This window comes from Oncorhynchus tshawytscha, linkage group LG05, assembly GCF_018296145.1.
Source record: "Oncorhynchus tshawytscha isolate Ot180627B linkage group LG05, Otsh_v2.0, whole genome shotgun sequence".
Lineage (NCBI taxonomy): Eukaryota > Metazoa > Chordata > Actinopteri > Salmoniformes > Salmonidae > Oncorhynchus > Oncorhynchus tshawytscha.
The window spans coordinates 59774847-59798307 of record NC_056433.1 but is presented as its reverse complement, the minus strand read 5'-3'; the positions used below and the strand labels follow the sequence as shown (position 1 = coordinate 59798307).

At 41.9% G+C, this 23461-nt stretch overlaps 1 protein-coding gene across 1 annotated transcript in view; it reads left to right on the top strand.

The window, feature by feature from the left end:
• rnf11b (ring finger protein 11b) overlaps positions 1–20335 on the top strand; it is a 30465-nt gene extending 10130 nt beyond the window's left edge. Inside the window, exons 2-3 of the mRNA XM_024421617.2 lie at positions 16243–16412; positions 18665–20335. Coding sequence (XP_024277385.1) covers positions 16243–16412; positions 18665–18836 — 342 coding nt within the window. The 3' untranslated portion in view covers positions 18837–20335. The remainder of the gene's footprint in view (positions 1–16242; positions 16413–18664) is intronic.
• Positions 20336–23461: the final 3126 nt, after the last annotated feature.

The window sequence follows — 23461 nt, the reverse complement described above, 5'->3', positions numbered from 1 at the left end:
GACGACTAAGATTTCACAGCGAGGGCTACAGTTTCTTCTGTTGTTTTCAGAGGGAATAATGCAAAGTCATGCTGCCTATTGTAGAAGGCCTTGTTTTGTTTATTCCTCAGGAAACCGCTGAAGATTTTAGTTGTGAAAGCAGCATCTAACTCTTTGCATCACTGATGACATTGCTGTTTGAAAACAGGCTGAAGAGAAATCTCTGTCATCAGATTCTCTTTCACTGCTTCCCATATCAACCGAGACTTGGACGTGCCTGTAGTCTCCACACAGACGCAGGCCAGTGGCCACAGGGACACAGGCACTCCCTCAGTGGCTTCCTTCAGGGAAGTGTGTGTGTGTGTGTGTGTGTGTGTGTGTGTGTGTGTGTGTGTGTGTGTGTGTGTGTGTGTGTGTGTGTGTGTGTGTGTGTGTGTGTGTGTGTGTGCATCTCCAGGGCTGTGCTTCAGTGCCAGGCTCTCAGACGGGGCTCAGCAGTTCAGGCAGCCAGCAGAGCCTTCCATTGTTTGTCCCCTGAAGGAAGCCACTGAGGTAGTGGCAGTTGCTACTGGCCTGTGTCTGTCTGTGTGGAGATTACAGGGCCTGGAACTCCTACTGCAGGCTGAGAGGGCGCATCTGTATGCCTGTTTGTCTGAGTTGAAGGGTGGGGGAGTGGATGGTTGAAGAGGAACAGACCCACGCCCTCTCTCTGTTTCACTCACTCGCTCACTCTCTCTGTCTCGCTCGCTCTCTCGGTCTCGCACATCGTTACAACAGTATTGTACAATGTGCAAATGGTTAAAATAAATAAACATAAATATGGGTTGTATTTACAATGGTGTTTATTCTTCACTGGTTGCACTTTTCTTGTGGAAACAGGTCACAAATCTTGCTGCTGTGATGTTACACTGGTATTTCACCCAGTAGATATGGGAGTTTCTCTCTCGCTCTCTCTGTCTCGCTCTCTCTGTCTCTATCTCTCTCTGTCTCGCTCTCTCTCTCTCTCTTTCTCTCTCGCTCTGTCTCGCTCTCTCTCTCTTGCTCTCTGTCTCTCTCTCGCTCTGTCTCGCTCTCTCTCTCTCTCTTTCTCTCTGTCTCTCTGTCTCTGTCTCGCTCTCTCTCTCTCTTGCTCTCTGTCTCTCTCTCTTGCTCTCTGTCTCACTCTCTCTCTCTCTTGCTCTCTGTCTCTCTCGCTCGCTCTCTTACTCTCTCTGTATCTGTATCTCTGTATCTCCAGTGAGTCTGTGGGGGAAGGCTGGCAGCCAGTATTGTCTGCTGAGTCTCTGGCTGCCCAGGGCTTGGCAGTGCACATAGGGCTGCTCTGTGACTCTGCTCTAGCTTTCGCTCTCCCTCTCTCTATGGGCTCCCTGTCTGTCTATCTGCTCCCTTCTTCACATGTGTTATCCTTAGAGTTACCAGTGTTCAGCCTATATTCATTTAGCAGCGGAGGGCTGCTTAAAAATTCAGGATGGTAAAACGTTTTCTGTGTAAACAAATGGCTAAAACCAGATATAATGTATGCAGAAAGGATAATGTATCTATGTAATTATAGTCTTTGAGAACTAACAATCACCAAAATAAAAATAGTCAGGGACACAAGATATACAAGATACTTTGATGAAGAGAATCTTAAATTCCCAAAATGGCATGGCATGGGCCCCCATTAATTTTGTTATGTTTGAGTCACTCAGATAGCATAAGAACAAAATAAAATAACATTTTATTGGTTGCGTACACATACTGTATTTAGCAGATGTTATTGCGGGTGTAGCGAAATGCTTATGTTCCTAGCTCCAACAGTGTAGTAATATCTAACAATACACACATCTAAAAGTAAAATAATGGAATTAAGAAATATAGAAATATTAGGACGAGGTGTGTGTGTGTGTGTGTGTGTGTGTGTGTGTGTGTGTGTGTGTGTGTGTGTGTGTGTGTGTGTGTGTGTGTGTGTGTGTGTGTGTGTGTGTGTGTGTGTGTGTGTGTGTGTGTGTGTGAGCGTGTGTGTATGTGTATGGGATGTATAGACATTATGGACAGTATGTGGATATAATATGTAGTATATCTGAAGAATATGTAGGATAGAATAGTATCTGTGCAGCAATAGTTAACGATTTGGAGATTTTATTTGGAGATTCTGAAATGCTCTTGACTTCAAGTAATGACACTAAATGATATGACTGACTGAAGAATTTAACTCTGCCTAGTCCTTATTGGCCTTGAATAGAATACAGTATATACATATGAAATGTGTAAAACAGTATGTAAACATTATTAAAGTGACCAGTGTTCCATTATTAAAGTGACCAGTGATTATATGTACATAGGGCAGCAGCCTCTAAGGTGCAGGGTTGAGTAACCTGGTGGTACCCCAGCTGGTGACAGTGACTAGGTTCAGGGCAGGGTACTGAGTGGAGGCCGGCAGTCTGATGGCCTTGAAGATTGAAGCTGTTTTTCAGTCTCTCGGTCCCAGCTTTGATGTACCTGTACTGACCTCGTCTTCTGGAAGATAGCGGGGTGAACAGGCTGTGGCTTGGGTGGCTGAGGTCCTTGATGATTTCCTTGGCCTTCCTGTGACACCAGGTGCTGTAGATGTTCTGGAGGTCAGGCACTGTGCACCCAGTGATGTGTTTATTTTTCTGGCAGCACTCCGCCATGGCCCTCACCTCCTCCCTGTAGGCTCATCGTTGTTGGTAATCAGGCCTTTCACTGAACATTAGTGAGTAGTATGCTCTGAAGTGGTGGATGGTGTGCACGCCTCCTGAGTCAGACTAAAAGTCCACTCCGAATACTACTTCTCTGCCGGCGACATCTTGGAGCAGCCTCTGGGACATGTTAAATCACCTTGGAGGGTAGTAACAAAGGATCCAATTCAGGAAGTCATATTTCTAATCAAAATGCTGGTTAGTTACCACCGCTCTGATTTCCAAAAGTTATTTCCGGCTGTATATAATAACGCAAAAAATGTTCGGGGCTAAAAATTATCAGAAATTACCAAAAATATATATATTACAAAAGTGGCTTAGTAGCTACAAACAGAGCGGCCATGTCTATCAGCGCCATCTTTAATTCTACACTGCATAAGCCAAGGCAAAATGTGTAGAATTGCAGGAAATTAGCTTTAAAACATTGCCATTATTGGGCACAGGGGAGGGTGATGCGTTTTCTCCCAGGTTTACATTTGCCCTTTTGCTGGTTTGACTATATATTTTCTTCCATCCTAGCTAAATTTCCTCATCTCCTAGCATGCGCCTCCACTATATCAAGGTGTTTTGGTACTTGCCTTATGCATTACGCTTTAACGTGCGCTAACTATACCCCAGGTCAATATGGTCTACAGTCTGGCTTAGTGATGCACCGATATGACATTTTTAGCCGATACCGATATCCGATATTTTCCTTGCCAAAAAAAAAAACAATACCGATAACCGATATAACATTTTTGGGGGGGCCTTTTAAGCATTCTAGTACAGTTAAATAGTTAACACACATGGACGCAGCGGTCTAAGGCACTGCATCTCAGTGCAAGAGGCGTCGCTACAGTCCCTGGTTTGAATCCAGGCTGTATCACATCCGACTGTGATTGGGAGTCCCATAGGGCGGCGCCCAATTGGCCCATTGTCGTCCAGGCGATCATTGTAAATAGGAATTTGTTCTTAACTGACTTGCCTAGTTAAATAAAGGTTACACACATCACACTGACCAAAAAGGTATTTTGTTGGCATTTACATACATTTACATATCCCCATTACCAGTAAAACATAATGAAAAACCTATCTCTTTCACTTACTTGCTGTGCTGTTTCGTTGTTCATTTGTTCAGTCGTTTCATTCTCAATCAGGATTTCTATTAAACCAGTTTGGGTCTTTGCGTGTCATAAAAGATACATCTCAAATAACACTATTTGACCAGTCAGGACCTGAATATGACTGCATGTCACATAATAATTGAACATACATTTTTTTATGTAGTTCTTACACATAGATTACCCTATCACTCGTATTTCATATGTCACAACGATTCATTGATACGTATGCTATGATGCTGGTAAAGTTATCTCGTGCACCTACAGTGCTGGTCATAAAAAAAGCTAGCTAGCTCATGGATGCAAACAATGTTCTTCCACAAAAATATAGCAACACGACAATCTGTTTCAGTAGCTATAATTAGCTAGCTAAGTATATAGCTAGGTGTCCTCATCTAAAATAACCCTAATTTATGAGACAGTTCTTATTTGATTAATGGTGGTCGTACCCATCTATGTGAAGCTTGCCAAAATAAGGATTAGCCACAATAGTGGACTTTGCGGTTAGCTTTCAAAATAACAGTTTGGCATATTTCTACGATTTGTATTCATTTGCATCACTGTCAATGACATATTTTATTTGAAAGGAAATCCGCAAATTCCACTATTGTGCCTAGTCCTTATTGTGGCTAGCTTCATAACCCGGTCCGGTAGAGCCTCACTAGCCAGATGAAGCTAGCTGGCTGCTTATAACGTTAGCTTTGGGCAACAGGGTATAGTAGCTTGCTAGCTATTTATTTTCATGAACTGAAGTTCAATTTCAATTGGCAACCTAGCTAAAACAAAAGGATTCCTAAATCATTGCTAAGAATAATGAAAATGACTGCAGATTCTACTGGTCATTGTTTTCAGGCTGGTTGTATTGGTGCTAGCTAGGTACCAAGCTAAAGCTAGCTACCCCAGAAGTTGCGGTCGAACAAATGATGCTTTATTACCAACGCGGTATTCTAAAAACACATTGTTCGTGGCCGGTGTTTGCTTGTTTGCCAACTTTTTTGTACAGCTTTGACAGTGCTAGTGTATCTTTTTCGACACGCAAAGACCCAAACAGCGTTCCGTAGTAAACTTAGGGGGAAAAAGAAACGTCCTCTCACTGTCAACTGCGTTTATTTTTTAGCAAACTTAACATGTGTAAATATTTGTATGAACATAAGATTCAACAACTGGGACATAAAAGGAACAAGTTCCACAGACATGTGACTAACAGAAATGGAATAATTTGTCCCTGAACAAAGGGGGAAAAGTAACAGTCAGTATCTGGTGTGGCAACCAGCTGCATTAAGTACTGCAGTGCTTCTCCTCCTCATGGACAGCACCAGATTTGCCAGTTATTGCTGTGAGATGTTACCCCACTCTTCCACCAAGGCATCTGCTAGTTCCCGGATATTTCTGGGGGGAATGGCCCGAGCCCTCACCCTCCGATCCAACAGGTCCCAGGCGTGCTCAATGGGATTGAGATACGAGCTCTCGCTGGCCATGGCAGAACACTGACATTCCTGTCTTGCAGGAAATCACTTACAGAACGAGCGGTATGGCTGGTGACATTGGCAGCTGGAGGGTCATGTCAGGATGAGCCTGCTGGAAGGGTACCACATGAGGGAGGAGGATGTCTTCCCTGTAATGCACAGCGTTGAGATTGCCTGCATTGACAACAAGCTCAGTCTGATGATGCTGTGACACACCGCGCCAGACCATTACGGACCCTCCACCTCCAAATCAATCCCGCTCTAGAGTACAGGCCTCAGTGTAACGCTCATTCCTTCGACGATAAACGCGAATCCGACCATCACCCCTGGTGAGACAAAACCGCGACTCGTCAGTGAAGAGCACTTTTTGCCAGTCCTGTCTGGTCCAGCGACGGTGGATTTGTGCCCATAGGCAACATTGTTGCCTGGGATATCTGGTGAGAACAGGCCTACAAGCCCTCAGTCCAGCCTCTCTCAGCCTATTGCGGACAGTCTGAGCACTGATGGCGGGATTGTGCATTCCTGGTGTAACTCGGGCAGTTGTTGTTGCCATCCTGTACATGTCCAGCAGGTGTGATGTTCAGATGTACCAATCCTGTGCAGGTGTTGTTACACGTGGTCTGCCACTGCGAGGACGATCAACTGTCCGTCCTGTCTCTCTGTAGCGCTGCCTTACGCGTCTCACTGTACGGACATTGCAATTTATTGCCCAGGCCACATCTGCAGTCCTCACAGATGGGCAGGGACCCTGGGCATCTTTCTTTTGGTGTTTTTCAGAGTCAGTAGAAAGGCCTCTTTAGTGTCCTAAGTTTTCATAACTGTGACCTTAATTTTTCAAATGACTGCTCGACTTGTTTACTGCTCTATCCACACAGCAGACATTGTGGGCTAGGTTATGAATGCTGTGTTGCACGTGTAGCGCAAATTTTCTTGTGGCGTTATTATGTAATGTTTCTACGTTTTATAGCTATGCACGGTAGCTTTGACAACGTTTTTTAACATGTGCGTTAAACTAGACATCGGGCCGATACCGATGTTCGCATTGTTAGCTAATATCAGCCGATTCCGATATGTTCACTGATATATCGTGCATTTCTTGTCTGTCTATCCTGCACCCTATACACCATTCATAGTGACAATAGTGGTAAGTAGGTCCAGATCTGCAAAATGCTAACTAGCAATCATACCACACACAAAATCATTCAAAGCTGCACCAATTTTCAATATAAGTGGAGAGAGGCCATGGTGTGTCATTGCTCATAAAAGAACAGTGAAGACATGAGACGCTCAGCTCAATGCTCCCCTATTGATCTAGTTTAGGGACACTACAATTATCCTCCCTAGACTAGTCTACAATACCACATTACAATGAGTAATTGCATTATTGTTTTTAAGCGAGTACAAAATTCTACTCTAGGCTGTAAACTGCTGTGAAAATATCATTTTGAATAATGGCGCAAAATATTTCATTCCAATTGGATCAGTGTTGGGTCTATTCTCTACAGTTTATAAGGTACAGAAAGACACATTAGCATGCCAGTCTGGCTGTATTTTTAGTTCTGATACTGAGATGCGCTGTCTGTTGCGGATCATCATTCTCCCAAGTCATCCTATAATAATGTTGCCACATATGCTCCCAGCAGGCCCAGTTATTCAGGAAAGCTTAATGCCCTCTCTGCCTCCTCCGATTCGAGCCTCTATTCCTTGCCCACCTAGAACTCATAACTCTTCAATAGCATATAGCCTAAATATTTGTCTCAACTTTTAAAATGTATTATCTTTTGTGGGGCATAAACACAACCAGGTCCAGTGTTTTAATCTGATTAGGCTACTTCAACCGTCTCCTGTAGGCTACCTGCACACAGGGCCGGCCCGCCCATTAGGCAGAATTAGACGCTGCCTATGGCGCCAGATTGACAATGGCAACATTTTCTGAGCTAAACTGGCCAAGACGCACCTCCAACAACACATAAAGCCTCACATAATTCTGCCCAAAAACAATGTCAATTTCTTTCAACCAGTGGCATATGGGCTTTTTAGGTGAGTACTGATGCCGCCCTGTGATAAGCAGTTCCCACTTTGTCAAAGGCAGGGAACCAAAACCCAAATATCTTGTTTGTTCCCTGCGCGCCTCTCCAGGGTGCTGTTGGAGAGCCGCATCATCTCTGCAGCGCTCCACCAACGTTCCCTCAAAACAATTATCTATAAAATCATGTAGCAGATATAGCATAATGGTAGAAAGAGTATCTGGACTTTTCTTTAGCCTACAGACTGAAGTTAAAATGTATGACAATGTAAATGAGACGGAAACTTTTTACATCATGCAGGCTTCTCCAATTTAACTAGCTAAACCTAAATGGCGGACAATCAAATGAGAATTCACTGGCATGTTAACAAACAACATATCCTTAAAACAGGTCAAAGTAAAATGGACAGTATGGAATGGACAATCAGGCTACTCACAGCTGCTGCCCGGGAGTTTCATTGAGTTAAATTGTCACGATTGGTGGTTTTCAAGTTTGTATCCGTAAATGTTTTTATGAGTTGATCATAATGAAATGAAATAAAATACTTCTGCATTTCCCGCTGTGTGAGCACATTGCAAATAGGCTCAGGATAACTCCTTCTTATAAAGTTGGGTAGCTGATATTCAGAGCTTAATAGCCAAATTGATTAGTCACAGGAATCAGGACTAATAAAGCCAATGCAACTGCCTGTTTTACAAATAGTGGGCCTACCACATAAATGGGCATTTCTAAAATTCTATTTCAGGCAACAATGTAGGCTTTGGACATATTTTTATGGTGCCGTGTGAACCGGCCTTGATTTCCATGTCCACAGATGTTGGTTTTTGTTCTGGACCAAATCTAAACCAATCAGACGTTCAGATTTGGTCCGGTCTGGACCAGCCTTGATTTTGCCCAAACATAGACGTCTATAAATGAAGTCTTTTCAACTTTCACTTAATTATCCTGATTTCAACATCCGGCAAAGACACATTTTCACCTTTCATTCAGAATTTAAATTGAAAATTTAAACTAACTTCAATGTAATTTTGCTGACTGGGACTATTGTCGTTTTTCGGAGTGGCAATTTTTTGGTCTCGTCGTCTAGGGTGGCAGAACGGCCCGAATGGCAAACCATGATGTGGAATTAGACATTTAACTCACAATTTACTGTAGGGGGGCTGGTCTCGAGATAGACCAGTCCCCCTCCAGTATTTTTCAAACTGTCCTTTAGGTAATTGAAGGGTGTCTGTTCTAGGGTGACTTTTTGAGTTAAATGGGAGAGCAGGGAGAAGGACAGTCATGTTCCTGTCCTCCTCGTCATCCTGTGGGTTTCCTGCCAAAAGGAGAGGCCGAGCTGAGCCGTTACATCCCAGCTAATGCCCCCGGGACAAAGAGACTGCTGACTGCTGCACTACATCCCCTGGCCCCACCGCCACACCCCCAGCTAATCACACAGCCTCCCACCAGACCTCGTCTGGAAAAGTTATTCTGACACTTTTATTCTCAGTCTGTCTGTTTTTAACACACAAGTGGACAGGGAGAATATAATTCAGGGCTGAAAATTATGTCCTGGCCATTTTGTTAGTTAAATGCTGAGTCACAGCTTTTCAAAAAACATTGAGTGACTGTATAAGGGAATGAGGGACTGTGACTGAAATCCCACAGGAACTTAATCACTCATGCTTCACTTTTGCTTTACACAATACAGTGCCCAGTGCAAAAAGCCTAACGGATATGAATTGTTTGGCCTTTACGCCTATTAAAACTAAGTTTCAAGTTGAACCGTTTGCATGCTTGAGAGATGTTATGTTTCTGACATTAGAAAATGTGTGTACAAAGAAAAAGCACCTTTTTGTTTTACACCCGGAGACCCTGTTTTTCATTATACTGAGTGTGTGATCCATGTTGAGGTGAGATTGGATGACCACTTTGAGTGAGGTTTCCATGGTAGAATATTAATTGCAATTTTCTAGATTCTTTGCATCCTCTCTCCTCACCTCTTTCTCAAAACCCATTGGATGAGAAGGACCCTTCTCTATGAGGACCCTTCTCTATGACCTCATCCAATAGGTTTTGGATGGTGAGGAGCGAGGACATGAGGAATCAAGGAAAAGTTTTTGAGCTTCTCCCCATGAGACAGCATTCGTGCCTGGAGCGCATTGGTCTGATGTGATGTCATCTCAGTCTGACGGGCTCTGACAATAAGAGGTAAGAGGACTCTAGTACCCAAAAGGCTGTTTTAGCATGGGCAGCACCATTGACGACTTTCACCATTTTGAAGTAGTCAACTGGGTGGGACCTCCTATGGGTTATTAAGGAAGGATCACATAATTCCATTCAGGTCATCAGGAGAGATCAGCCAATGGATTATACTCTTGAGCAAACATCTTAGCTTTATATCTGTTCAAACAACACAGTCCAGGTGGCAGTATGCACCCTTTCAGTTTATCAACTTAAAACATAGGTGGCGGTTCAAATTTGGGGAAGTTATTTTTCACCATAAAAATTAACCTTTATAATAAAGCATTCTATGCATCATTGCATTTGCAGACTTACGGAAGATAGCCTTCTATTCCTAATGCGATGAGTAGATTGGATAGTCATTATTTAGGTTAATAATATAACTCAATCACTGTTCGGCAAAAAAAACTTCAATGCATGGCTGAGCGCGACGTGGCGTCAAGTAGGCCTAGGCTTTATCAAATGCATTTCTTATCCTTTACACGGGAAAAATTTACCTTTTTTATAAACACATTTCATGCAATTCTACTACACTTTATATGACTGGAGACATTAGCAGAATCTTTTTTTAATAGGAAAAAAAATTGCAGGGTAGACAGATGAATAAAACGACGTTGTCTGATCCATACGAGAAGGGGAGACACAAATACAATACAATAACTTGGAAGAAATGATTGTCCAAAAACAAACTGTCAAGTGGCACTGACCCAACAATGATAAAGAGTGAATATGTGCACTCACTGGGGACATGGCCGATGCTCTCCGTTGGTGCCAATAAGATAGGCTATTACTGTTCTCTCAGTTAAGTTGATCATTTTGAACTAAAATAATTTTGAACTAAACTACACAGATTAGTCTTCATTTTTCCCCCGTAATTGAATTTAAAAATATTGCAATATGCCTAGCTGGGCCTTTCTACTTTTTACTGACAGTTGCAACTCAACAATCATCTATTTGATATTTGCTGCGCAAGCTACCAAAATTGCAGGCCCTTCCGACTATAGACACTGCAAATTTTAAAGAAGCTAAAGATCCTCTGTGGCCAAATCATGCTTTCTTGGTAATCTGTTTTGAATGATTTTATTTATTTCTGTATAGAAAGGACTAGGCTTATTAGGTTATACAATTTTGTCAATTTAATTAAATTTACTTTAGGGGAAGCTTCAAAATGGAGATGGCCTCAATGGAGCTGCCCATGCTCTTACAGACGCCATAATGGTACAGATACAATGTTGCATCCTCCAACTCTCTATGGCTCTGACTTTTATATATATGCAGCATCTCGGCACTGAGGTCACCTGGTGAAAGGGCGGTCTACCCCGGGTTTGGCCGGGGTAAGCCATCATTGTAAATAAGAATTTGTTCTTAACTGACGTGCCTAGTTAAATAAAGGTTACATAAATAAAGAGGACTTAAGCATTTTCCAAAAGGGTTGCATTTTGAGAAATTAACCTGTTTTGTTGTTTTAAGTCCAGCTTTCACCCTGCACTCATTTCTTGCTTATTTTCTGTCATCCAGTTCTTGCTTTAATCCCTCAGAGTTGAGACTCCCTCCCATCTTTTAGGTTACATACACAGTACTATGCATACCCTCACTACATCACTGCCTCACTACCATTGAGGCTCTGTTGGTTTTGAGAGTGAAGTTAATCTGTGACCTGGTTGTAGCTTCCTGTAAATTGGCCGAGCAGCCGAGTTTAACATCTGACTGAACTGGGCTCTGAGACCGTGAACTGGTCTGAACTCCGGTCTCACAGCCAGACTCTTGACAGAAATAACCCGAGAGAGGACAGAACGACAGATTGGGAAGTCCATGTGCTCTGTTCATGCAGACACACCACAGACAGATCATTTTCTGTCTGACCACATATCACATGATGTACAGTGCCTTGCGAAAGTATTCGGCCCCCTTGAACTTTGCGACCTTTTGCCACATTTCAGGCTTCAAACATAAAGAAATAAAACTATTTTTTTGTGAAGAATCAACAACAAGAGGGACACAATCATGAAGTGGAACGAAATTTATTGGATATTTCAAACTTTTTTAACAAATCAAAAACTGAAAAATTGGGCGTGCAAAATTATTCAGCCCCCTTAAGTTAATACTTTGTAGCGTCACCTTTTGATGCGATTACACCTGTAAGTCGCTTGGGGTATGTCTCTATCAGTTTTGCACATCGAGAGACTGACATTTTTTCCCATTCCTCCTTGAAAAACAGCTCGAGCTCAGTGAGGTTGGATGGAGAGCATTTGTGAACAGCAGTTTTCAGTTCTTTCCACAGATTCTCGATTGGATTCAGGTCTGGACTTTGACTTGGCCATTCTAACACCTGGATATGTTTATTTTTTAACCATTCCATTGTAGATTTTGCTTTATGTTTTGGATCATCGTCTTGTTGGAAGACAAATCTCCGTCCCAGTCTCAGGTCTTTTGCAGACTCCATCAGGTTTTCTTCCAGAATGGTCCTGTATTTGGCTCCATCCATCTTCCCATCAATTTTAACCATCTTCCCTGTCCCTGCTGAAGAAAAGCAGGCCCAAACCATGATGCTGCCACCACCATGTTTGACAGTGGGGATGGTGTGTTCAGGGTGATGAGCTGTGTTGCTTTTACGCCAAACATAACATTTTGCATTGTTGCCACAAAGTTCAATTTTGGTTTCATCTGACCAGAGCACCTTCTTCCACATGTTTGGTGTGTCTCCCAGGTGGCTTGTGGCAAACTTTTTATGGATATCTTTAAGAAATGGCTTTCTTCTTGCCACTCTTCCATAAAGGCCAGATTTGTGCAATATACGACTGATTGTTGTCCTATGGACAGAGTCTCCCACCTCAGCTGTAGATCTCGGCAGTTCATCCAGAGTGATCATGGGCCTCTTGGCTGCATCTCTGATCAGTCTTCTCCTTGTATGAGCTGAAAGTTTAGAGGGACGGCCAGGACTTGGTAGATTTGCAGTGGTCTGATACTCCTTCCATTTCAATATTATCGCTTGCACAGTGCTCCTTGGGATGTTTAAAGCTTGGGAAATCTTTTTGTATCCAAATCCGGCTTTAAACTTCTTCACAACAGTATCTCGGACCTGCCTGGTGTGTTCCTTGTTCTTCATGATGCTCTCTGCGCTTTTAACGGACCTCTGAGACTATCACAGTGCAGGTGCATTTATACGGAGACTTGATTACACACAGGTGGATTGTATTTATCATCATTAGTCATTTAGGTCAACATTGGATCATTCAGAGATCCTCACTGAACTTCTGGAGAGAGTTTGCTGCACTGAAAGTAAAGGGGCTGAATAATTTTGCACGCCCAATTTTTCAGTTTTTGATTTGTTAAAAAAGTGTGAAATATCCAATAAATGTCGTTCCACTTCATGATTGTGTCCCACTTGTTGTTGATTCTTCACAAAAAATACAGTTTCATATCTTTATGTTTGAAGCCTGAAATGTGGCAAAAGGTCGCAAAGTTCAAGGGGCCCGAATACTTTCGCAAGGCACTGTACATCATAGCCAATCCCATTGAGAAGATTCACAGATCATACACTAAGTAGGCCTAGACTAATAGCTTAGACGGGTTGTTGTGAACTTCTGATAAATGGACACCATCGAAACCCTGAATCAAGGAGATTCCGTTGTGGTTATTCCTATTACATAGTACTTTCCTTAAATGCCCCACTTATGTTCAATTAGCGAAACAAACTATGCTGAACAAAAATCTAAACTCAACGTGCAACAATTTCAACGATTTTACTGAGTTACAGTTCATAGAGGGAATCAGTCAATTGAAATAAATGAATTAGGCCCTAATCTATAGATTTCACTTGACTGGGCAGGGGAGCCACCATGGGTGGGTATGAGAGGGGATAGTCCCACTCCCACCCACTTGGGAGACTGGCCCACCAACTGGGGAGCAAGGCCCAGCTAATCAGAATGAGTTTTTCTGCACAAAAGGCTTTATTACAGACAGAAATACTCCTCAGTTTCATCAGCTGAATCCCGCAGGTGAAGAAGCCGGATGTGGAGGTTCTGGGCTGGCATAGTTGTACGTGGTCTGCGGTTGTGTGGCCGGTTGGACTTAATGCCAAATTCTCTAAAACAATGTTGGAGGCGGCTTATGATAGAGAAATTCATGTTAAATTCTCGGGCAACAGCTCTGGTCGACATTCCTACAGTTAGCATGCCTATTGTCCACTCCCTCAAAACTTAAGACATCTGTGGCATTGTGTTGTGTGACAAAACTGCACATTTTAGAGTGGCCTTTTATTGTCCGCACCACATGCCGTTTAATCAGCTTCTTGATATAACACATTTGTGCACAAGCTTTGATAGAAATATGCTTTTTGTTCATATGAAACGTTTATTTTATTTCAGATCATGAAATCATGAGGCCAACATTGCATTTATATTTTTGTTCAGGAAACCAATTGAATGGTATTTGGTATAATCTCTTCCAATGCGATTGGGAACAGGATTATTTTTTGTTTATTAGGCCTAAACTATGTGTCACAATCGTCGTATGGAGTAGACCAAAGCGCAGCTTGGTTAGAATACATTCTTCTTTATTAATGAAGAACACTAAAACAACAAAACGAATAAGACGACCGTGACCGCTATATAAACAATGTGCTAACGTGCAACATAACATAGACAATAGCCCACGAAATACCCAAAGAAGATGGCTGCCTAAATATGGTTCCCAATCAGAGACAACATTTTTGGCGCTGACTCTCAGGCTTCCAACCGCGCTGCCGTGCTGCCTCCTCATACCAGCACCTCTCTGCCTTCGATGCCTCCAGCACTGCTTTGGGGCGACGATATTCCCCTGGCTGTGACACTATGCTGCTTATCCGTGGAGATATTGTCACGTTGAAGAACATTTAACATTCTTCCATCAGGTTTATTGTCCCTGGCCTGACTGCAGAGATTAATTTACATCATTTAAGGGTTAAAATACTTGCTATAGTAATCCGCAAATGCATGAAATTGAGGTCTTTGCCATGCACGCCATGCCTCTATGAAAATTGCTGGTGTTACACAATGTGTGCAAATAAAAAGATCAGTCAGGATTTCTAATGGCTAAGCAGAAAAGGCGATTTCATAATCAGTGTAAGTACTATGTTTGTAACATTAGAAGCTACGTATGATGGGACCTGATCAAGTTATGGTTGATTAGGAAAACGTAGACAAAGCTTCTGGCAGGATTTGGATATCTACAGTGCCTTCAGAGCATATTCACACCCCTTGACTTTTTCCACATTTTGGTATGTTACAGAAGGGATTTTGTCCATTTTTTGTCAACAAACTACACAAAATACTCTGTCAAAGTAGAATAAAAATGCTAACTTTCTTTTAATTAATGGAAAATTAAACACATATATCTTGATTTAGATAATTATTAAACCCCCTGAGTCAATGGGGCGGCAGGTAGCCTCGTGGTTGGAGCGTTGGGCCACTAACAGAAAGGTTGCTGGATCGAATCCCGAGCTAACAAGGTAAAAATCTGACGCAGACGTGTATGTACGAGTGATTGACTCTGTTAGAAGTTGTAACCCTCACATGGGCTTCAGACATTGACTGCATGCTCTAAACTAAAGCCTTGTTCACACTGCAGGCCTTAATGCTCAAATCAGTTTTGTTTTTCAAATCTGTTTTGGAATACTGACTGTCCAAACAGCAAGCTACATGTGGCCAAATCAGATTTGTGTGTGTTCCGACAGCAGTCATTTGCTGACATGGCTACAGTTAGTTGTCATAGTAACGACAGGTGTGTGCACAGAGGTGTAAGCTGATTTGGTGGTGGTGCTCACTCAGAAGTTATGTAGCAAGCTAAGGTGACAACAATGCCTGCCATGGATGTTTCCCAGTTTCTTTGAATGTTCAAAATCATAGTGTAAGAACACTTTTAAATCCTCAAAGGATAACTTTCAAACGAGTCCTTTTTGGCTGTCCACAGCAGTCAACTAGATAGCTGTAGCTGTTTAGCTTTCTAGCAAATTCACGTATTTGCTTGTAAACAATTAAGAAGCTATTTAGCTACCACATGTTCCTATCAAACTGTCAACAGAGTAGCTAACAAGCAACAAGATATGCCAAATAACAGTCTAAAAACCACTTGAGGGCAAATAAATTAGATTTGACTGTTCAGACACATGTCGCATGGCCAGAAATCAGATTTGTGTATGACTTCAAACCACTTACGAAGGTGGTTTGAAATGTGGCTTGAAATATCTGAATCTATGTGCTTTTTGGCTGTTTAGACTGCAGGAAGAATAACAAACTGGAATCGGATGTGCAAAAATAATAGGATTTGAGTCACTTCAAACGGTCCAACGTGAACACGGCTTAATAGTTTATGCTGCCCTTGCCAATCACTCCTTTCTTTGGTAACAGATTTCAATAGGACACTTTGTCTTGCATTTTCTCAATTACAGTAATTTGAACTGAACTGCCCATGTTCCCCTTTTTAGAGTGAAAGTTCTCTGACTTGGGAAAGATTGCCACCTGCTGGCTCTATAATTTCAAACCACCTCTAATATTCTCATTCTAGTTGCACTACAGTGATGCTCTTTACTCCAGTCAACACATAACTTGGTCGTTTGAATGTAAAACAGTGTAATGGCCTTGTACGTTATATTCACAATAAACAAGGGTTTTTCAACGTGGGTGTTTTCACTAATCCCCTCTGTGTTACCTAGGCCTATTCTCAGGCCTCTAAGTGCAAGTTCCTATGTGTCGTTGTGCCCATGCAGGAGCAGCCCTATGTGCCAGTGTACCACCCCACGCCCAGTCAGGCCCGCCTGGCCAGCCAGCTAACAGAGGAGGAGCAGGTCCGCATTGCCCAACGCATTGGCCTCATACACCACCTCCCCAAGGGAGTGTACGACGCTAGCAGGGACGGCTCCGAGAAGAAAATCAGAGAGTGAGTACCACCGGCAACAGCACTCAAACGCAACACATCTCCAAGCATTAAAACACTTATGTTGTAATTGTGTTGCATTAATGTGCCTCGTACTGAATGGAAATGAGAATCTGCATTACCTCTGTATGCACATGCACATCGGGTATTTCCATGTAAAAGACCCCATGAGGACCAACATGTGAAGTTCATGGGAGCCAATCAAAAGAAAGCTAAGAGTTTATATTTTGGGGAAATGAAGCCATAGATACATTTTTCAACCATTTTCCATCTTAAATATTTGGCATAAGTAATTTCTGGATAAACATCTACCAGAAAAAGTCAAATAAGGAATTAGAAATACATCAAAACATAATGTTGATGTAAAGACCGTTGGCAACTAATATCAACACTTATATTTAGTTTTGGAGAAATTGTTTGCCTTCTGTAAGTTTAAGAAATATTGCCTTGTGCCTTGTAAATCCGTGATCAAAAACTCACATATCTATAAGATATTTTCAAATTTCTCTACCTCATGAGAGAGGATAATGAAAGTTCACAGATGTGTAACAAGTAAAGTTAATTAGTTATAGTGATTTTTATTTTTGTTTATTAATTATTTTGCTTATGAATTATTAAAGGTATACTTTGGTATTTTGGTATGCTAGTAGATACCCATAGACTAACACTAGTTAGTATTGGCTCATGAAACTACCTCGAACTTCCTTCATACTGGACACCGAGACATAAAGATGGCATCCACAAGTTCATCTGACTCTGGGGAATTAGATAACATTTCTAAGTATCCCTTTAAGTGATTAAAATTCATAATTTTGTTACCAAATCGGTAACAGAATTACAAACAAATCTGTAATGTAATTACTGCAACTGAATCGGCTTCAATGGGAAATCATAATAGTCACAAACCACAGTTGGGTCCCCTGCTACTTTCTTCCCTTCCATGTTCAGCTCATATCTGTTTTTTCTTTCTCTTTCTGTCATCTGGTGGTCAAACCAAGAATGTTATAACGGTCTGAGTCTAGACAACTCATCCCTCTCGCTCTCTCTCTGCTTCTCTCTCTCACTCTCCATTTGTCACCTTTCCTAGCTCTTACTGACACCTACCCATGAGCTCCCTCTCTTTCCATCGAATGTAACCAGCATCCTCACACTGAGCAGTGACCGTCACCGGATGCCCATGGATGTTAAAAAGTAGTTGCAATTTGGTCCACCCTGGCCTTGATTTCAACGTCCACAGGCAGACTAGACTGGACCCAATCTGAACCTACCATAGGCGTATGTTTCACAAGTTTGGAGAGCACAGTACAGTACACTATAGTGAGTAGAGCACCGTACAGTACACTACAGTGAGTAGAGCACAGTACAGTACACTACAGTGAGTAGAGCACAGTACAGTACACTACAGTAAGTAGAGCACAGTACAGTACACTACAGTGAGTAGAGCACAGTAGAGTACAAGACAGTGCACTGCAGTAGAGTAAAGTGCAGTACAATACTGTACAGTAGAGCACACTACTGTAGAGTACTGTATAATGTACTGTACTGAACTATACTGTACTTTACTGTAATATACTGAACTCTGCCGTACTGAACTCTACCCTACTCTACTTTATTCTGCTGTGTTGTGCTGTACTGTACTGCAGTCTATTCAACTGTGCTGCACTGTGATGTCCAAACATGTGAAACATGAGGAGAATGACATTCATATCCATAATTATGCATTGCTGTGTAATACAGATACGGGACCCATGATATAATTACGTTACCGTAAATATGTTATCGGGTGTTAATCCACTTCACTTAATGTAGTTCAAAGCCCAAAGTATATTTTTTCTAACTTTTTCTAACCCCATTCTTTCTGCAGACATATTTGAATCTTAATTCGGGCATATATTTAAGAGTTTTTGTAAAAACATGGTCGCTTAAAAACCTGAGGGAGATTTTACCGTAATTTTGTTACCAAAGTTGGCACCTGTACATTTCTTCCACAAAATTTGTTTTTGTAAAATATTCTACGGAAATTGATCAAAGTAGTTGTATGGTTTGTTAAACTTTGAAATATTTTTTGTTTGTTTGTCATACATTTTAAAGTGAAAAAACTGGTAACGTAATTCTGTTACGGTGGAATTGCCCGAAACATTACTGGTGCTGAATGTCAATTTGTAATAAATGAAAATACTGCATAGGATAAGTAGGTAGATACAACTTCTTTCTAAATCCCACATGATACAAATGTTGTCTCCCCATCTGTGCAGGTGTGTGATTTGCATGATGGACTTTGTGTATGGAGACCCCATCCGGTTCCTGCCCTGCATGCACATCTACCACATGGACTGTATAGATGACTGGCTGATGCGCTCCTTCACCTGCCCCTCCTGCATGGAGCCAGTGGATGCTGCGCTGCTCTCCTCCTACGAGACCAACTGAGACACAACAGCACCACCGCTACCACCCCTGCACACTGTTTTGACTTACTCCCACATTCCACCTATGCGGCCCCCTCCAGCATCCCCATAACCCACAGACAGCACCTCCAACATGGGGGAGGGTCACAGCCTCTGGGAGCAGTTGAGGGCTGTGTGGTGGTGTTGAAGGGTGCTGTGGAGGCGATGGATGGCTAACACAGAGAGGGGGCCTCTACCTTCTGGCCTGGCCTGCTGGACAGGAAAGCACAGGCTGGGGGAGGACTGTGGATACTGGTGACCAAGACTGTCTCTTACTGTCATATATCACCCTCTGTCCACAGCCAACATTTTTAACGCGTTAAAACTCTCTAGAAATACAGATATATGCAAAGATCTCTTGCAAGGAGGTGATTCACTGGCTTTCCTCTCCTTAACATTGTGTTCAAGTCGGAAGCTCTGTTCTACCAGTCCTCTTAAGGGCTCATTGGATTAGTTTTACTAATACAGAGGAGCAAACTATTAATGCACATGTACACAAATCAGAAGTCAAAAACTGATCATATTGGTCTGCTAGTGGTTGGTCGCAAGGTGTGTTCGATCAAAATACTCTTGTTTAGCACAGTCTTTCTAGACTGCACATCACGTTTCATACCAGAGATATTCAACCTTCAATTCACCCCATTCAGAACAAGTGTCAGTCATATTACCAAGACCATATGATTTATCATAATTAGGCCCCTGTGTTTTGGTTAATCATGTCACATGACCTGGATTTTAACCTTTTCTTTTTAGCCGTTTCCAGAATTTAGATTCAAAATGAAAGCAATTGTCTAAGGATGGAGCTGATGCATCTGACATAAAAAGTTTGATGAAAAAGCTTTAAATAATGGTTGAAATCCAGGTCATGTGACATGATTAACCAAAACACAGGGCCCTAGTTCATAATGCATACACACAAGTCATTCAGTTAATTTCAATGAATTAAGTTACATGCCCTAGTGTTTATTTATGAGTTCAACATATGAATCATCAGGTTGTTGTGCAAGGGGTTTGGAAATGAGTGTGCTAACCACCCCAAACCTTTAGATTTTTGTGTTCGTCTGCATCTGTCTGAGCACGTGTGTTTCCTCATCCTACTTGTAAATAATGTTGTTTTTCCAAGATCCTGATTCTCATACTTAAACATAGAAAAAAATCTCAAATGTATTATGATAACATGCTAGAACCTTTTAACAACTATTCAATCAGCACAGTTCGCTGTAACCAATAGTTAATAAATAATGGGTGTGGTTTTGGTCATGTTATGTTGCTGTATTTTGACTGGCTCGAATTAAATGCAAATGTTTATTTCCATTTTATTTTAAATGGGGGCAAGGTATCTTTCATGTTAAGTGATCATTTTGCGACATTTAATAAAAGTATTTTAGATGTATTTGTTAATTGAAAACCTGTTCTCTCATAGTTGGGAAAAATATGCAAATGTTCCATAAATTACTATGAAAGCATAAAATGTTGATCCATTTTGTTAGTTTGAAGTTTTTGGATGTGAAGAGCGGTATATTATCTATTTTACAAAGGAAGTCATGTCGTAACTTGTTATCACTGTTTTCTCCTCATCCGTCGTCTTATGAGGTTGATTAGCTCCCAGTCTGGCATGGGACCCACATTATCTCAAAGAGATGAGGGGAGTGAACATGGATCCCAGACATGGCTTAGGAATGGCCTGGTCGTTGCCGATAAGTTTTAAGGACACTAGAGATGGTGGGAATGCTGAAAGATGAAGCAACAATGAGATTGTGTACTTCAAATTATCCACAGCCCCCAACAGCATAAATTACAGGAATGCACTGCAAGACTAGAAGATATACAATACCAGTCAAAAGTTTTAGAACACCAACTCAATCTAGGATTTTTAATACCCTTTTCTACATTGTAGAATAATAGTGAAGAGATCAAAACTATGAAATAACACATGGAATTGTGTAGTAACCAAAAAAGTGTTTAACAAATCAAAATATATTTTATATTTGAGATTCTTCAAGGTAGCCACCCTTTGCCTTGATGACAGCTTTGCACACTTGGCATTCTCTCAACCAGCTTCATGAGGTAATCACCTGGAATGCATTTCAAATAACAGGTGTGCCTTGTTAAAAATTAATTTGTGGAATTTCTTTCCTTCTCAATGCGATTGAGCCAACCAGTTGTGTTGTGACAAGGTAGGGGTGGTATACAGAAGATAGCCCTATTTGGTAAAAGACCAAGTCCATATTATGGCAAGAACAGTTCAAATAAGCAAAGAGAAACGACAGTCCATCATTACTTTAAGACATGAAGGTCAGTCAATCTGGAAAATTTCAAGAACTTTGAACGTTTATACTCAATGCGTTTGAGCCAACCAGTTGTGTTGTGACAAGGTAGGGGTGGTATACAGAAGATAGCCCTATTTGGTAAAAGACCAAGTCCATATTATGGCAAGAACAGTTCAAATAAGCAAAGAGAAACGACAGTCCATCATTACTTTAAGACATGAAGGTCAGTCAATCTGGAAAATTTCAAGAACTTTGAACGTTTATTCAGGTGTAGTTGCAAACACCATCAAACGCTATGATGAAACTGCCTCTCATGAGGACCGCCACAGAGTTACCTCTGCTGCAGAGGATAAGTTCATTAGAGTTATCAGCCTCAGAAATTCCAGCCCAAATATTTATATTTTTTATTTCACCTTTATCTAACCAGGTAGGCCAGTTGAGAACAAGTTCACATTTACAACTGCGACTTGGCCAAGATAAAGCAAAACAGTGCGATACAAACAACAACAGAGTTACACATGGAATAAACAAACTTACAGTCAATAACACAATAGGGAAAAAAATCTATATACAGTGTGTGCAAATGAGGTAAGATTAGGGAGGTAAGGCAATAAATAGGCTGTAGTGGCGAAGTAATTACAATTTAGCAATTAAACACTGGAGTGATAGATGTGCAGAAGATGAATGTGCAAGTAGAGATACTGGGGTGCAATTGAGCAATAATAAATAAATAACAATATGGGGATGAGGTAGTTGGATGGGCTATTTACAGATGTGCTATGTACAGGTGCAGTGATCTGTGAGCTGCTCTGACAGCTGATGCTTAAAGTTAGTGAGGGAGATATGAGTCTCCAGCTTCAGTGATTTTTGCAATTCGTTCCAGTCATTGGCGGCAGAGAACTTGGAGGAAAGGCGGCCAAAGGAGGAAAAGGCTTTGGGGGTGACCAGTGAAATATACTTGCTGGAGCACGTGCTACGGGTGGGTGCTGCTATGGTGACCAGTGAGCTGAGATAAGGTGGGGCTTTACCTAGCAAAGACTTATAGATGACCTGGAGCCAGTGGGTTTGGCGATGAATATGAAGTGAGGGCCAGCCAACGAGAGCATACAGGTCGCAGTGGTGGGTAGTATATGGGGCTTTGGAGACAAAGCGGATGGCACTGTGATAGACTGCATCCAATTTGTTGAGTAGGGTGTTGGAGGCTATTTTGTAAATGACATCGCGCAAGTCAAAGATCGGTAAGATGGTCAGTTTACGAGGGTATGTTTGGCAGCATGAGTGAAGGATGCCTTGTTGCGAAATAGGAAGCCAATTCTAGATTTAACTTTGGATTGGAGATGTTTTATGTGAGTCTGGAAGGAGAGTTTACAGTCTAACCAGACACCTAGGTATTTGTAGTTGTCCACATATTCTAAGTCAGAACCATCCAGAGTAGTGATGCTGGACGGGCGGGCAGGTGCAGGCAGCGATCGGGTGAAGAGCATGCATTTAGTTTTATTTGCATTTAAGAATGGTTGGAGGCAATGGAAGGAGAGTTGTATGGCATAGAAGCTCATCTGGAGGTTAACACCGTGTCCAAAGAAGGGCCAGAAGTATACAAAATGGTGTTGTCTGCGTAGAGGTGGATCAGGGAATCACCAGCAGCAAGAGCGACATCATTGATGTATACAGAGAAGAGAGTCGACTCGAGAATTGAACCCTGTGGCACCCACATAGAGACTGCCAGAGGTCAGGACAACAGGCCCTCCGATTTGACACACTGAACTCTGTCTGAGAAGTAGTTGGTGAACCAGGCGAGGCAGTCATTTGAGAAACCAAGGCTGTTGAGTCTGCCGATAAGAAAATGCTTCACAGTGTTCAAGTAACACGGATCTCATTATCAACTGTTCAGAGGAGACTGCGTGAATCAGGCCTTCATGGTCAAATTGCTGCAAAGAAACCACTACTAAACTATACCAGTAAGAAGACTTGCTTGGGCGAAGAAACGTGAGCAATGGCCATTAGACCAGTGTAAATCTGTCCTTTGGTCTGATGAGTCCACATTTTTGATTTTTGGTTCCAACCGCCGTGTCTTTGAGAGGCGCAGAGTAGGTGAACGGAGGATCTCACTTGTGGTTCCCACCGTGAAGCATTAAGGAGATGGTGTAATGGTGTGGGGTTGCTTAGCTGGTGACACTGTCTGTGATTTATTTATAATTCAAGGCACACTTAACCAGCATGGCTACCACAGCATTCTGCAGCAATACGCCATCCCATCTGGCTTGCAATTAGTGGGATTATCATTTGTTTTTCAACAGGACAATGACCCAACACACCTCCAGGCTGTGTAAGGGCTATT